The 17744-nt window shown below is 34.2% G+C and overlaps 2 protein-coding genes across 2 annotated transcripts; both read right to left on the reverse strand.

Moving 5' to 3' along the window:
• Positions 1-8950: 8950 nt before the first annotated feature.
• On the reverse strand, positions 8951-9803 carry LOC133190965 (class E basic helix-loop-helix protein 23-like). Its single transcript, XM_061326643.1, has one exon. It carries the CDS (start codon positions 9772-9774, stop codon positions 9115-9117), a length of 660 nt encoding a protein of 219 aa, XP_061182627.1. The 5' UTR covers positions 9775-9803; the 3' UTR covers positions 8951-9114.
• Positions 9804-14240: 4437 nt separating this feature from the next.
• Positions 14241-16194, reverse strand: LOC133191000 (uncharacterized). The gene is made up of 3 exons (XM_061326666.1): positions 16111-16194; positions 14721-14754; positions 14241-14513 (listed from the first exon to the last, which is right to left on the reverse strand). Exons 1-3 carry the CDS (start codon positions 16192-16194, stop codon positions 14263-14265), a joined length of 369 nt encoding a protein of 122 aa, XP_061182650.1. The 3' UTR covers positions 14241-14262.
• Between the last annotated feature and the right edge of the window lie 1550 nt (positions 16195-17744).

The raw sequence follows: 17744 nt of genomic DNA on the forward strand, positions 1-17744 counted from the left end.
TTCGTCAAAACGGATATCAACAGGATGAAATAAAAAGAAAATTGATGACGGAAAATGCGATAAATCCGTATTTATATTATTTCTTTCTGTTATGTTTTCTTTTTGGTTTTGTTTTGGTTGTTGCCTTTAAATGTAAGATATCCCTATATTTTTACATTTCCATTCGCGACTGACCGATAAAATATGAAGATAACGAACAGTAATCAAGATCAATCTCCTATGCAGAGTTGTCGTTCGTTTCTCTCTCAGACATGAATGTATGAGCCGATGGTAGAGAGTGAATCAAGATATCGTGCAATAATTCCAACGGGGAAGCTAATTCCGTGGGAAGGTTTGCTATGCACAATGTTCACTATACAAACCCGGCCAGGCCGGGTTTGTATAGTGAACATTGTGCATAGCCCCGCCAGGCAACATTTGAGCAGTTGAGAGGACTCACAGAGACAGAATTCAGTGGACTTCATTGCAAGTTTTGCTTTGTTTTTCGTGCACGATATTACAGTATTAGAAAAATCCTTTATTGTGTGTCCAGTAAACAAAAAGTAGATTTGAATGTCTCTCAATGACGGAAGTAGATCTCAAAGCAGAAAAGTGCACCCCCTCTGGAAAAGAGGTCGGATACACTTGTACGTGCATGGGAAATATCATCTCTGACCTATGAATTGATACCAGAAGCAGAGCTGTTTACTTTTACGGAAATTATGTATTTATCCCTGATTTTTGTTTTAAAATACGGATTGGCCTCCGAAAATTACGCTTCTAAAAAGAAATGTTCGTCTAAAAAAAAAAAATCCAGAAATCGGAGTTCTGTATGGGGGGGGGTTGTTTCTTCATTCCTTTCTTGGTTTAGGGGATAAAAATAAAAGAAAACAAAACAAAGAACAAATACAAAATGAAATCTGTAAACCCCTCTCCCTCTCTCTCTCGCTCTCTCTCTTTTTCCCAGATTTCGATTAAAAGCGTAGAAAATTAAATAGTATGTGACCAGATGGTGTCGAGAAAATGTTCGGTAAATACGGGACCTTTCGGAGACCGCTTTGAATTTACAATCCCGAATTTTATTAAAGAAAAGCAGAGCCCGAATGCTACAAAATTAGATTCTATAATGCCCAGACACGCGCCAGCAAACTTAATTTTCTGCCAGACTGACCTGTGCTTAACTGTGTTATTTTGGTTCCGTAAAATCATTTATTACAATCAAATAATTGCCAGCGCGCGCCATGCATGTTCTCTTCAAAAGGTGACAACAAATAAATACTTTGCACTATAGGCTACTTTGCATTTGACAAAAAAGGCACAATCATTTTATTTTTAAAAAAAATCTTTTCTTTTTTCCCCCTCAAAATCTTAGCTTTTCTAAATGAGATATAGTCGTTTATTATATGATTGAATAATTCCTTTCTCTCTGATTGGCTGAGATCCAACAATGTAGACAAAAATATTACGTTATATTCACCTGCACGTGACCTTCCAGGTGAATATAAGGATTTATTTTTCTCCACATTAGACTCAAATTAGATTGGGAAATTCCAAATTAATGCAAATAGTTTTGGAAAGTTAATTTCACTTGCAGCCGACTTCCACCACCGTCGCTAACCACGGCCACAATGTACGATCCCATTCTGTAGGAGAGAGCTATATGCGGACTTCGGACCGTGGCTTGAGACGATGGACTTCTACTCATATGAACATAACATTAAGGCACATAGATTCTTGGGTGAGGGGTGCGGGTGTGGGGGAATTCTTTTCTCTTTTTTTTTTGGGGGGGGTCAAAGATTTGTTTTCAGGTAAGTTCTCATTTTTTCTCCTATTATGCCCTTATAATGCCCCCCTTTTTCGAAATCATTCCTATATATGTGCATGCCTGACGTTTATTTTTGTCTACATTGCACCTGAGGTATAATTAAAAATTCCAAAAAATAATACAACTGGTTATGTTTTTTAACCCCGTTTCTCCCATTATGTTTGGCTAGTACTTCAGTAAATGTAAACAAGTAAGATGGCATGGTTCGCTTAATGAGTGTGTGTCATTTAATCATTGAATCATATAATAAAACAATGCTGGTTTTTTTTTTCGGTCTATACGATGATTTAGCCACCTTCGAAGTACAATATTTACCTCGCCCTTCGGGCTCGGTGAATATTGTACTCCTCAGGTGTCTAAATCATCATATTGACCTCAAAACCCAGCAATAATTATATATTGTTCTCATGTAAATGTACATGTACTTCTAAAATTAACATTGCTATGGTAATTTTACATGATGACACATTTGTGTGCATTTGAAGGTGATATTACGCTAACTACTATACCAATCTTTGGTGATGATTATTTAAAGTGTTGCTTCAATGGTTGGAGATGAAATTGTGACACATCATCAACAAAAATTGAACGTATGCGTTTCCCCCCTATATTTTCGACGCTATAGTTGTGTTTGATTAAATGTTCTCGGTGTGTCTCCCTGCGAAGGTTAAGCAGGCTTATTTAATAACATGGTTTATGAGATGGATGAACCTGATATGAGAGGGGGAAAAGGATTTGTATTATTTATGGTAGAAATCGTCATTTATTTGGCTAATTCTTTTAAGCAGCTCGACATCCTTGGAAGAATCTTATCTGAGTAAATTGTGCGATGTAGTTCATATCTGTCACTTATGTAAATAAGTAATCGACGATGTTCTTTCCCCCTTCCTCTAAAATATACATTTGTAGATTTAATCCTGACGTTGATCAATATCACGATTTGCTTAATTCACTTGCTCAGAAAATCAGTCCGGTCCCTTTGTGGTAACAATTAGGCCTCTTTTTGAGAAATTGAAAGCTATATCGCCTCTCTGATGGACATTGGTGATGCATTTTAACGCCGAGCTTTTCTAAGCCAGTGAAAATCAATTTTCTTAGCCGTCAAATACGTTATTCAACATTGCAGATAAAGAAACATCCATGCCGGATTATTACAGCGTTTGAGTTGCCCAAGGGGATGAGAGATCGCGCGGGTGAGAAAATAGTAATCACATTTCGCGTCGCTATCAGTTTGGAAACACGCTAATTCTAGAAACCAGGCAGAAATATAACGCAATTTCACATGAGACAAATTCGCAGACATTGACTTAATACTGATGGTCATAATCACCATAATATTTTTATTATCGTCTTTTGAAGTTTTGGTGGTGGTTGGAATGGATTTGCTCCAGAAGACACCAAGATATTTTTTTAACCATAAGTCTCTAATGAGTCTGCAGCTCTACAGATTCAGAATTGAAGTAAATTTAAGCATCTTTATTTTTAATACTTTTAGATTTTGAATTTGAGTGAAATTCTAAAAAAAAAATCATATCAAAGAGAAAAGTTGAGACTGAGATTAGTATGTTAATATTTAGCAAAAGTTCAGTATCAGGTAGAGCGCTGTGGAGTTATTGAAATAAAAAAAATAAAGAATTTTTAAAATACAATAAATAAAACAAAATAAATATATGTACGTGTTTCATTTCAATTTAGACAAAAAAAAAAAAAAAACACCAGTGCAAGGAGAGTTGTACAGCAGGAAAACATCTAGTCAAAGAATTGAAATATTGATGGACAAATCAAATCCTGGTTTAGCCTCACTTGAACTATGATTCATACGACGTTTACAATCATGAAATATATCATGAAATATGACTTAAAAAAATGAAGGATTAACATTTTTTGAAAAATGATTTACTGTAAGGAATTTATTTTTAGTGTCCATGGTTACACAAATCAATGGAATCAGAAACTGCTACATATCTTGATGTATAGTCATTACTAAGTCAAATGTTTGTTGAAAACAGATCAAAACTATAAGAAAAGAATATATTACATAGAATATCTTAAGTTTCAGCATTCATTATTATGCCATTCAATGATGGTAACAAATATTATAAGCAAATGTTGATGTAGCCAATCCTTGTTCAAAATTTACGTTAAATCACATAAATAAATAAATAAATAAATAAATAAGAAAAATACATGAGAAGTGGAATGAAATATATGGAGATAACGAACAGTATTCAAGCTCAACAGTCCATTAAACAATACAAAATAGGAGCAGAGCAAACACGGACCTCCAAAACATCAGAGGTGGGATAAGGTGCCATGGAGGAGTGAGCATCCCCTGCCGACCGGTCACACCCGCCGTGTGCTCCTTGTCATGATCGGGAAATAACGGAAAAATCCGTCGACAACTCTGAAATATTTAAGAATCGATTACACTGATGTTGTTACAGATCTAAAAATTATATATGTTGAATATTCTTCTGCATGCACCAAGTTTCATGGAAAATAGAGCAAATCCATAGGATAGTAACATTTTGAAATTATATTTTTTGAATATTTTAATTCTTGGATAAGTCTTTTGCAAAGTGGGGAAATTTTCATTTAAAGGCAGGTTGCGCACCCCCCCTTTTTGTTTTGTTTTTGTATTTGTTTTTTGGTTCGAAAATAAAAATAATCCCCCTTTTAACAAAATAGGTTTGGATAGTTTCCGTATTATTATTATTATGGCTTATCAACTTTTTACGGCCACTTTTTAGCTCTACTGGTCAGAGACCAAAAGAGCTTATGCGATAGTGATTAAGGTGTCCTTCTGTGTGTCTATCCATAAACATTTTTTTTTAAAAGGCTATTTCTCCTACAGTTTTAGTCCGATTTCAGTAAGACTTCGTTCACAAGGACACTGTACTATAAGCTACAGAATTCTCTTTATTGGTTTTTAATTTCGACAAACAGTGTTTCCATGGTTACTAAAAATAGAAATTTCGTTGAAATTCTTTCAAAATGCTACTCCCCCTACAGTTTTGTTCTAATCACAACGAGATTTGATACACAATTACATCAATTTGATTAAAATCAGATCCTTTGATCCGCTCACATAGATCGCTACACAAGGTATAGCGATATATGTGAGCGGATCAAAGGATCTGATTTTAATCAGATTAACAATTACACCATACATAGTTCTCTATATCGGGTTTTGATTTCGACAAACGGCTGTCATGGGTACTAAAAATAGAAAGAATCTTTCTTTGAAATTCTTTCAAACCGCTAATTCTCCTACAATTTTGGTACAAGTTCGATAAGATTTGATATAGAAGTAAATTACATTTACTAAGATACATCCGTGCCATCGATTTTTGATTTCGACAAACGGTTTTGCTATGGTTTCTAAAAATAGAAATTTCTTTGAAATGCTTTCAAAACGCTACTCCTTCCACAGTTTTGTTCCAATTTAAATAAGACTTGGCTTACAAGTAGACTATACTAATTTGCATACCAAGATACATAATTCTGTATCGGTTTTTGAATTTAACAAACGGCGTTGCCAAGGTAACAAAAAACAGAAATTTCTTTGAAATTCTTTCAAATCGCTACTCCCCCTACAGTTTTGTTCCAATTACAATAAGACTTGATATATAAATAGACTATACTAAGATACATAGTTCTCTATATCGGGTTTTGATTTCAATAAACAGCGTTGTTCTGGTTACTAAAAACAGAAATTTCTTTAAAATTCTGTCAAAACGCTACTTGTAGAGTGTGCTCCAATTTCGATAAGACTTGATACACAAGTAGACTCTACTAAGATACATAGTTTTCTATATCGGGTTTTGATTTCAATAAACAGCGTTGTTGTGGTTACTAAAAACAGAAATTTCTTTGAAATTCTTTAAAAACTCTACTTCTCTTTGAGTTTTGCTCCAATTTCGATAAGACTTGATACACAAGTAGAATCTACTAAGATACATAATTCTGTGTATCGGTTTTTGATTTCGACAAACGGTGTTTTCATGGTTACCAAAAATTGAAATTTCCTTGATAGAATATCAAGGAAATTTCAAAAGGCTACTCCTCCTACAGTTTTGGTTTTAATTTCGATAAGGCTTGGTACACATACAAGGCCGCTATACTAAGATACACCAAGTACACACCAGTAGAGCTTCGCTCTCATCGGAGACTTTTTTTTTTGCTTCTCAATCCCCCTTTGTTTATTAACTACTATGTATTTTTGGGAAGAGTAAAAGTAGCAATAACTTAAAGGTGCTTTAATGAAAGTAATGAAAAGTTGATTTTTTGGAGAACGAGATGAAACTCGTGTAATTATGAAGTATGCTTAAAGAGGATGACAAGTAACTTACATGAATAATATTGTAGAGATAGTGCGGTATTTATATTCTTCACTTACTGTGTGTTATATCGAACACTCTTACAGAGACGAATCAAATGAACAATTTTGTGAAGAAAATAGATTTGTTTTCCCATTACTTGCTGAAGTATCCCGCGACCCCGCTCGTTCCTTTTCCCGCTTTAACAAACTAGATATGACAAATTGATCTGATACATCAAGCCAGTTTTCGGAGCTCATCTGGATAATATCGCACCATCAAGTGTCGTCAACGAAAACGAAGACAAATTGGTCGCTTGAGTTAATCATTCGCTCTAAGGATCTCCAGAGCGTAATGCTTATCTGCCAGGATCAATTTATGACTTTAATTCAAAACCCTCTCAATAAACTAATGTTTCAACATACAAAAATCTTCAATCCGTCTTTAGAAACGATTCAAAAGATTGGCATATTATGTACCAAGCGAGTTTTTTTGTCTTTTTTCTTCTTTTTATTTTAAGTTATATCTTCTTATAAATGGAATCATTGCTCGTTATTGTTATTTCGAATAAAAATTGAATGTTCGCTAATTGTCTTAAAATGTTCCATCAGCATTATATAATGTAAAAAACACTTATATGAGTAAAATTTTCGCGGCTTGGGGAATTAAACCAGTCATGAACCACCGGGGGGAGTTGGGGGGGGGGGGGGAATGACCCCCATTTTCTAAGCGTAATGTTTTACTGTTTAGTATGAAGATGCTCATTGGAAGGCCGGTCCTCCTCCTGTCCCCCACTATTTGTAGTATAGTTCGTCCCATGTTAATGTAACAAAAAAATTCTTGTGGGAAAAAGTGGAATCTATACCTCACCTCCAACCCCACCCCAACTAGGATTTTCGAGTTTGGACAAGTACCCCCCCCCCCCAACCACCACCTTTTTTTAGGGGGTGGGGGAGGTTGTCAAGATTCTGCTCGCCACTTGCCAATTATTTTTCCGATACTACGTGCCTATATGGTATAGACAAACGTGATACTGTTGTTTGAAATTTCTACATTTCGTGGAGGACATAACATCATAGGTCTCTATAAAGAACGAATACAAAGGAAAGAACCCCATAGAAATTCTGTAAATTCACAGCACTTTCTTTTTTTTCTACGAAGTATACACGTTATAATTTCATTATTTTCAAGAAAAATGTTACATATGAAACCAATTTAGGTTTCTCCAGTATTTAGGAAATTTTGAAAAATGTCTTCTCCGTACAAAAATGCAGAAATAATTTTAAATTTAGAAAACTGAAATTTATTGTTGTTACAAACATGCGTTAAACGTCTGAGACATTTATGAATGAAATGTAAATCTTTACTGCACCCGTTAAAAAGCAAATATAATTGATCAGAATTTAATTCATTAAAAAAGAAAATGAATTAAATAAAAGTGAAAGAATTATAGGCAGTATATAAAAGGATTGCACACATGTTTTTAAAACGTAGAATGTCATTTCCTTTATGAAAATTAATTACACAAAATAATGTTCAACAAATTGAATACACTGGAACCAACAAAGGTCAATGAGATTATCTCCCTACAGTAACTATACATGTACAAAAATATATTTGATGTAATATGTACAAATAAATAGAAATAAGATATAAAGCTTAAAAACGACCAAAGGAATGGGGGTGTCATGTTAGGCAGCTAAATTAAAGGATTCAGATGTAAAAAATAAAGGATTGATTGCTCATAAAGGTAAACACAACGGAGGTATATGTTTTGTTTTTTTAAAGTAAACATGTAAATTTACTATTTTTGTTTGCCCTTTAAAAGTCAGCAAAACAAATATAGGTGATACTTCCAACCGAAGGTAAGTTTCCTTCCATATTTTGTCGCCTCGTATCTCGTAGGAGGAAAAAATGTGCCAAAACATAAAACTGGACATTTCAGATTCAATATATAGATACCTGTTTTATGTATTTATGCATTAGTTATTTTTGAATTAAATAGCTCAACTCTACAATTATTTTAGCACTTTAATATTGCCATAATTATTACAAATTGATAAAAATAAGGAATAAGTAAGAACACATTAATCTACATCTCATTATTTTCTTTAAAAAGTTTCCTTTACTTGAGTATCTATACCAAACATTATAAGGTAATGAAATATATACACAATTCAATATACCTGTATTATTAAAAACACACACAATACTTTTTTGGCAATGTGTATTCTCAACTTTAGATCAGAATAAAATTAAAAAAAACTTTAATTCTCAATGTAAAATCAAACCACAAAAAAATTATCTTTCATGCATTAAACTAAAAGTTTACATTATTTTCGATTGAGTATATATAATTATCTTTTCATTGAATATAATTACATGTAAGTGCAAACATGACACATAAAAATTGTAAATGAAATGTCAGGAAATATGAAAATGGTTCCACTACAGTTTATCGTATTTGTCTTGATCAGATTTAATTCCCGCTTTCATTGTAATTAAATAGCTATATTTTGAACATGAAAACCATTTTTACAAAGTGTTATGATTTTAGATTTCGGGTTTTAATATGAATTTTCATCTTGCTAAATAAATAAGCGTACACATAAAATGATTTAAATGTTACAAATAAATTGAAATCAACACAATTTTTAGACAGATTATAAAGCAAAATAATTATACATTCCGTCTATTGAGAGAGGCACTCTTTCTATCTCTTTAATGCATTAATCACTGTGAACGAAAAATTGTCAACTTATGAAAAAGTATATAAAAAGCGTTTGAATATATATTTATATGCAACGAATAATAAATTAAATGAATCTTATTGTTTTCCTGTAAAATTAAGAATAGAATCTTGAGATAATCCAAGAATTCATTTCTGAAAAAGTATCCACTGGACATACTGTTTTCTTAAAACAACAATGTCCGTTATTGTGGTCACTTCCAGTGTCAATAGTTTAATTTCCCTCGCGCAATTCTCACTGTCTAGGAATCTGTCGCAGGATCAAACCTAGATGCACAGTTAGACCTACCCTGCCCCGGGGTTAAGGGCAGTCCCTGAAATCTCTGTAGCCGGTTATACGACACAAGAGGTTCAAAGCACGCTGGGGAGGGGGAAGATGTGGAATTCATATAGGTAACCATTCGTCTCATTTCTTCAAGAGCGTTGGCTTGCATCAAAATATAGTTTTTCGCTAACAATAATGTGGCGATTTTGGATAACTTTCTGACTGAGGGACTATGAGCATATGGAATCACGGACCTTAGTTCGTCCAATGCATCGTTCAGATCATGCATTCGCCGTCTTTCACGTGCATTTATGTTTAATCGTGCAGTTTTCTCCACTTTTCCTCTCCTTTGTTTGTGTTTGGGATATACCTCTCCTTCCGGGTACTCTCTGGATGTGTCAAATTGTCGTCTGCTGACGGAGGGAAAGCCCCTTTCACTGTCATCGCTATTTTCCTCTATGTCTATAGTTGCGGATCCTTCGTCCGAATCAGAACTTTCTCGCTGAGTAAAACTGGGAGTGTTTGAAAACTTTCCAAAATTATTTCCTATCGAATGATAGTCATCTTTCCTCGTGTTTTCGGTCTCGCATAAATTCCGTCGGTCTTGCATGTTACTTTCCATGTAATTTTCATCCATATTAATTTATTTTTTTTCCTTAAAACAATTGTTCTCTGTGATAAGAAAAAAAATTCACGGATTTCAAATTCTTGATACCACACAAAAAATTCTAAATATTACACAATGTGGTGAAAAGATCTTCTAGATTAGAAATAGCAGTGTTGCTTTATCAAATTAATTGATCACTTTGTCGTGATAACGTACAAGGAACCTTTGATTGGCGGGATGTCCGCAGTATGTCCTCTTGTTCATTCACTGCGCAGCTGTGCATCCTTGAGAACGAAGAATACCCAAATCTATTGGATGATCCCATCTAATGTTAAATCTATTGGTAGTCCATCTATGGGCGGTCCAAAAACTGTAACAAAATGAATCAAACCAATAATACTGACTTCAGTAAACTTTCTGAATAATTTTTCCTCCTTCAAACAAAATTTGGATATAATTCATAGTCTTATCGATCAATCAATAAGAAAAACAACCTAAGCAAAAGAAACGAATAATCAGACAAACAAACAAAAATATTAATCATGAAATAGGACATGCAATAAAATGTATAGTGCAGCAAGATGTTTTTAAAGTAATTTTTCAGCTTTGCATTGTATTTCAGGATAGTATGAAGATAGATTCATAGTTTCCAACATACTTGGTTATCGAATTCACACCCCCAGTTTGAAATTCTCTAATTTTGTTATTCATAAAGACAGTGATTATAAACTGCATGAATTTTGACTGTTTCTATTCATTGTCAATGGGGGCAAAAAAAAATCTCCCTCACGACTACGGACTGTTAAGGGTATACAAGATATTAGATACGTACCTTTTTTAACGAAACGCGTGCATCTTTAAAAAATCCTCTTAATGATAATGTCACCGAACCAGATGATATCAAAATAGGAAAATTATTTAAATGTTAAGAGCATTAATTTTGTCATTAATTTCAAATATTTTGACAATAAACAAGGATTTGCCGTCAATCTGTTAAGCGCTGGGTGGACAGAGCATTTGTTCGTCTGAATGGCCATATGCTACAGTCTGCTCAGCATTCAAATTTAATGCCTACTTTTCAAGTGCCTTCTTTTATAATGAAAATGAACACATGATAGGAAAGGGACGCATAAAACAGGGGGTTGTAATGCGATTTGTAAATCCCCGCGAGTTCGTGACAAAAAACCGTTTAGACGAGTAATTGCTTTTTGTTCGATGTGCCGTTTGCGAAAAAAATTTAAATTGAATATTTATGAAGTTTTCGCAAGTTAACTTTTTATTTTTTGCGGGTTCTCGCACGGCTGGTTATTGTTAACTTTTTATTTAAAATTTCCCAAAGGGCGGTTTTGTAATTATAGGAACATCAAACGGTTACATGCGCAACCCCTGTGTGTTACAACTTCTAATGTGCTGGCTATATAAGGAAAAAAAGAATAGGAACTTATAATGAATAGCAGTGGTTTAATTAATAGGACACACTTAATAATAACCAGTAATGAAAAAGTAATAAAAATAAAGATAAAAAATCAAGGATTTTATGCTTTAATCTCTCTCTCTCTCTATACATATATACATGTATTCACTTCTTAAACGACCCTCTGCAGATTTGGCATTTAATTATGTAATATATACAGCATCATAGGACAATATGTTACGTATACTTTTTAATTAATGATCCCAGCATACTTTGACATCTGTTATCAGGATGAAGAAATTAACTTTTTGGGATTAGGTCTTCTATCTGACATTACATATCATATCTTCGCAATGATTATGCCAGAGTCGTCGTGTAATTGCGACTTCAAAGGGGGGTGGGGTGGCTTCTTCAGACCTTATTTACTTTCACTTTAGGTAGACCTACAGTATGTATGATGCACAAGTATATTAGTTTTTATGCCCCCGTAATCGAAGATTCGGGGGCATATAGTTTTTGCCCTGTCCGTCCGTCCGTCTGTCTGTCTGACTGTCTGTTTGTCCGCAAAAACTTTAACCTTGCCCATAACTTTTAATTGGTTGGAGCTGTGGCTTTCATATTTCACATGTATTCCTTGTGACAAGACCTTTCTTTGGGTACCATCATATTTGATCTTTTGACCTTGACCTTGGAGTTTGACCCACTTTTGTAAAAAAAATTTTGAGACTTTAACCTTGGCCATAACTTTTGAACACTTGAAGCCTGGGCTTCCAACCTTCACATGTGTATTCCTTGTGAGAAGTCCTTCCTTTGGATACCAACATCTTTGACCTTAAACTTGGAGTTTGACCTACTGTTGAAAAAACTTTAACCTTGGCCATAACTTTTGAACAGTTTGAGCTAGGTCTTTCATACTTTGCATGTGTACTCCTTGTGACAAGACCTTTCTGTGCATACCAACAACTTTGACCTTTTGACATTGACCTTGGAGTCTTTCCTACTTCAATTTTGAAAAAAATTAACTTGGCCATAACTTTTGAACAGTTAGTGCTAGGATTTTCATACATCACATATGCATTCCTTATGAGAAGACTTTTCTTTAGATACCAACAACTTTGACCCTTTGACCTTAACCTTGGAGTTTGACCTACTTTTGGAAAACTTTAATCTTGGCCATAACTTTTGAACAGTTTGTGTTAGGGCTTTCATACCATATGCATTCCTTGTGCCAAGACCTTTCTTAAGATACCAACAACCCTGACCTTTTGACCTTGAAGTTTGACCTACTTTTGAAAAATTTTAACCTTGGCCATAACTTTTGAACAGTTGGTGTTAGGGCTTTCATACTTCACATGTATATTCCTTGTGACAAGACCTTCCTTTGGATACCAACAGTTTTGGCATTGACCTTGGAGTTTTACCTAATTTTAAAAATTTTTAACATTGGCCATAACATTTGAACGTTTGGTTCTAGGGCTTTCACATTTCACGATCATGTGTATCACTTGTGACAAGTACTTCCCTTGGGCACCATTTGACCTTGACCTTGCCGTTTTACTTACTTTGAAAAAAATTTAACCTTCGACATAACTTTTCACCGGTTTGTACTAGGACTTTCATATTTCACAGGTATATTCCTCGAGACAAGACCTTCCTTGGGTACCAACATTTTTAATTTCTTGACCTGGAGTTTGACTTGCATTTAAAAAACTTAAACATTCGCCATAAGCTGCCATACGGGGTCATCAGTGTTTCAAAAACACATCTTGTTTAAATATATATTACTTGCCATCAACCATACTCGGATATGACCACCTATATTTCTGAAAAGTTTAAAATGTAAAAAAAAAAAAAAAAGAAAAAAGAAAAAAAAAAAGAAACACTGTTCAAATGACAAAATTCACTTCAAAACACAATGGTCCTATTTCTTAACTGAACATTGTCAAACTTTGTGCAACCTAAGATTTCCGAAAGTATTTGTATGTACATAACTGATTACATTTGTCTGCGAAAATATATTTTATTTAAAAAAAAAAGAAGAATTACAAAACGAGATTCAGCTTTATTTTAATGTAAAATCTATGAAATGTATATATAGTGTTGTATAAACATTAAATACTAGTAGTATAAATCTCCTTCGGAATTAAGTACGATCTTTACAGTTAAAATTAATACAACATAATGCAGAACTCTAAGGAAAGTCTTAGAACTATATGATTTCACTAAAACAAGGAAGGAGAAAAAAAACGAAAAAAACTCAAATTATTTTTTTTAAAGCTATATGTGGCGTATCTGAGCTAAAAAATAAAAATACGAGATTGAGTGTAGATGAACACGATATTTGTTATTTACAATCATATTTAAATTTTCACCGAGTTTGAACTTGAATTACTCCACCTTTCTATAGTTAAATTGACTGTAAACTGTGTCTGATATTTAAATGCGGAGTCGGTAAATAAATCGGTTATTGTTTTAAATTTCTAATACCTATGAAACGCGATTGATTTAAATTGTGTAATTTACAGGAAAGTCCTATCTTTATATAAAGTAATGAAAAAAATAGAAAGATCTTTCTAATTTTTGTTAGTCTGCACTTATCAAAAATACGCCATATATGACTTTAAGGACTAAGTTAAAAGTTTTGAATGTGTTGTTTCCTCTGACTACACGCAGTAGCCATCACACCGTTTGTTTTCTGTTGGGATTGGTTCCAGCTCCTTCAGCTCACGTATCAAAACGTTGAGCAGCTTCAGCTTCGCACGATCTTGATAATCCCTTCTTTTGTCTTCATCTTCTCCTTGGTCCGCCTCTTTATTTCCATTGTCATCTTTATCATCGCCTTCGTTTTCCTCGTCACTTTCTTCATCTCCCTCATTACCTTCCTCGGAATTTTCCTTACCAGTTTCCTTCCCTTCTCTCCTGTTGTCATCTTTCATTTCCCTCTTCGTACCAATACTATCTTCTTCTTCCTCCTTCTCTTCTTCTTCCTTTTTTTCATTGTCTTCCTTATCATCTTCATTGTTATTTCTCTTGTCATTGTTTCCGACGTCCTCAGACTTCTTCTCCCAGGCATCATTCTCGTTTTCAGTATCTTGGTTTCTAAATCATCTGACATCCAGTTCAGGGATTTCATCGTTCTTGTTCCCGGGGAAATGGTCTTCTAAATCTTCATCGTTTTCATTCAGGACATCGTTACCTTCTCCAGTTTTGTCATCGTTTGTCTCAAATTCTCCTTCCTGTTCCCCAAGGATTATAAGATTTCGCCATGTTTGCTTGTCATTTTGTTTTTCGATTTCCCGTGAAACCAATCGTAGAAAGTTTTCCAATGATGGCTGACTAGGGCCCTTCTCTGGTTCTGAAAATGGAAAAATAAGGATGTATATACCACTAATTAATATGCCAGGAGTGGATCAACAGTGTTCAATAAGTAGGGAGGGACAGAGTAAAATTATTTTTTTTTTTATTAAACACAGATTTGTGTCCTCTGTTCATGAGTAATAATTATGTAAACCTGAAGATACAGAAAGCCATAAAACTTTCAAATTGTCGAGAAAGTACGTACGATACGTTCGCTCTTGAAGTCCACTGTACCGCCCCTACACAAAGAACAAAATAATTAATGATCTCAAAAGAAAAAAAAATCAATTTAAGGGAACTTACACAAAAGTAATAAACGAACGTTCAGCACAACATAGAACAAGTAGAATTTTTTTTTTATTGGAATGAGACAAAGACTGTACTGGTTTAGGTCAAATGTACGCAGCCACAATGAAGGATAGTGGTATCCTACCGCATCCTAACCACCTGAGTTTGATTTTTATATTAAAGCGACAGTACGGCTGCAAAATGTGTGCTTTTTCATCCAAATTTACCCAATATGTCATTAAGAAATAAGGTATAAAGTTGATGTAAGCAGTTTGAGAAACAGAAATATTCTCTACTCAAACAAAATTAACGTAATTAGAATCTGCCGGAAAATCAAGGGTCGTACGAACTGGAGCAATCTTAGATCTGTTTATTTGTACCACGTGAATTCCAAAACGGCACGTGCCTACACTGTAGAGTTTACAGTTATAATGAATATTAGGTAAAAGCAATTTTCAAAAACACAAATTATCATAACTTTCTGATAAAATAATCTAAAATAATAATCGTAAAGATTTTAGTCTGCATTCAGGCGAATTTAACAGAATTAAAAGTACAAATGTTGACGTTTTGTGTATTGGGGTCCGAGAAAGGAAAAACCAACTAATCATACGTTATCCGGCAAATGTCAAACAAAATATTTTTCTGCACAATTAAAAAAAATTAGCATTTCAAATGGCAACAATGTTTATAAGTCAAAGATGTATTTTTTATGTTGAGTTTACACTATTTTTTTTCTTTGAAAGCGACGGAAAAATGAGAAATGATAACAAGTATCAACAAGCCTGTCGAGTAGAACCTTCGAGAGCCCTGCTTGAGTGTCGCCGAGTTCCCGTTTCTTCCTTATCCAGCGATTATATTAATCCCCAAACTAAATTTTAGTCAGGAAAGTTGCTTTTTCAAGTTCTATTTCAGTTTCTTTTTATTTTTAGTCGACTTTGTCAATGTAGCAGGCCTACCGGGATTCCCTCTCTAACCATGCTGTTTTGTTTATGAAAACTACGCATGCGTGCATAGCATGGAATGTGGTCCAACCCCGAACACGTTGCGATGTATATATTTACGTCCCATAAATAACTATTAATTTTAATGAAGTAATCCAAATTAATTAATTGTAAAAATTGTAATTTTCTGAAAGTTTATACATTTATGAGTAGTAAAAAAATGCCAAATCTTGTCGGAAAATTTTATCTAGTCAGTTTTTGATGAGATGCGCCGTACTGTCACTTTAACACACACACACAAACCAACCCATCCTTGTTGAAAAAGGACGCAATAAATAGAAGCCCAGAGTTAGTTCTACTTACCTTCAAGTGAAGTCCTTCGGCTCCAGTGAATACCAAGAGGAATCCCAGGAGAAGAGAACGGGATAGAAAATATTCTCTCGTCATGTCTACAGAACAAGGATTAACTATTGCTTGTGGAAATTTTTATTTAAGAAGGGAAAAGAAAGAAAGTCATAGTCTGCGTCAAGCTTGAAATAAAACCCTTTTGTGTTTTTGCGTGACTAGTTTTGGGTATACCTTTAACCGAAAGGGAGAAATTTAATCTTACATCTGCAGCCGACATCACATTGTATATATACACACATTTCGTGCAATAAGTCAACTCCACGATTTCAGTTTTCAATTTAGCGGGTATCAAACATCGTGCAATGATGCGAATAGCATACAATTTCGATATAAACTGAATAAAATCTGACTCCGTTTCTATTGCCCAGCCCCGACAGTCACTGAAAAAGGTTGATTTTAAAGCAGAGCGTATCAAATATGTCCACCTCCTGTGTCCATCTGAATTTAAAAAAGTCTCTGACGAGGCTAAAGCTTGACTTGCTGAACTTAAAATACAGCCTGTGAAGAAAGAGTTTCTTTTTCGTTTTCCTCTGACAAGACTTTTTCTTTTTAAATCTGTCAGAAAAAAAATCAGGTTAAAATAATTATGTGCATCATTAAATATTTTTTCCTTCAATTTTGACATAACATTATTGTCTATAAAAAATTATAAAACAAATGATATGTCTTGTTGTAGTGCACACTTTTTTTCAAATTTTAAGAGAGCCAGACAAAATTGAACATAGTGCAACATTTCGATAAAAAAGGGGGTGTAAACTTTTGTAAAAGAGCCTCAGACTTTTTGATACACGAACTTCTCTGGTTTAACTATAAAATCAATAATATAACATTTTGCGTTTTGAACAACTGACCTCGAGCTCCCTAGATCTTATTCATTGAAATATAAAATACAGAGTACCAGAGTAACATCAAAAGGTTGATTATCGGTGTTTTCTATATCCCCAATACAAAATAACAAATTCGTGTCATGGCCTTGAATTTTGGAATAAGTTGACCTCTTGAATGTAATAAATCTAATTAAACAAATGAACACGATTATACGTGCATTTCTTGGGGGTGGGGTGTTTAAAAAAAAAAATCAAAATATTCTCACAAATTGTTGTCTTTTAAATTTTGACTGGAAAAGATTTTGATTATTCTGATACTTTAGAAAGGGAAAAATGCTGTGAGTTATTGGAGTAAAGAAGCCTGTAGAACGCGGGAGGGGGGGGGGGGTAGGGGGTATATTATTTTGCTATAGTAAATTTTTCTTACGATGCTGGTTGCCCCTCCCCCCCCCCCCTTGTCAGAATTTTCTTTGGAAGTTGCCCTCTCAGCCCACTTTAGACTACGGCCTGATAAAACATAGCCATGTCACAATCTAGAAGGGCCATATTTTCATTTTCATGAAAATATCTACCCGATACGGTGATGCAAAATAACCAGAGAATGTCCAATGGCTTACAGTTTGACTATATAACAAAAAAAATAAATAAATAAATGAATAAAACAGGTGCAACTTTGTAGAAGTTTAAGATTTTGTTTCACTCATTTGAGAGCACCCCCCCCCCCCCCCCGCTTTTGTAATCTCTTTCTGTGAAAATACCACA

Source organism: Saccostrea echinata, unplaced genomic scaffold, assembly GCF_033153115.1.
Source record: "Saccostrea echinata isolate AGI-Se365-2 ecotype Australia unplaced genomic scaffold, CSIRO_AGI_Sech_v1 ptg000022l, whole genome shotgun sequence".
NCBI lineage: Eukaryota > Metazoa > Mollusca > Bivalvia > Ostreida > Ostreidae > Saccostrea > Saccostrea echinata.

What these genes read in the sequence shown, in the direction of transcription:
- LOC133190965 (XM_061326643.1), bottom strand. Translation starts at nt 9,774, where the DNA reads ATGGATGAAAATTACATGGAAAGTAACATGCAAGACCGACGGAATTTA.
- LOC133191000 (XM_061326666.1), bottom strand. Translation starts at nt 16,194, where the DNA reads ATGACGAGAGAATATTTTCTATCCCGTTCTCTTCTCCTGGGATTCCTC. An exon ending in CCGAAGGACTTCACTTGAAG is followed by an intron (nt 14,755 to 16,110) that starts GTAAGTAGAACT and finishes TTCTTTGTGTAG; the next exon opens with GGGCGGTACAGTGGACTTCA. An exon ending in ACTTCAAGAGCGAACGTATC is followed by an intron (nt 14,514 to 14,720) that starts GTACGTACTTTC and finishes TTCCATTTTCAG; the next exon opens with AACCAGAGAAGGGCCCTAGT.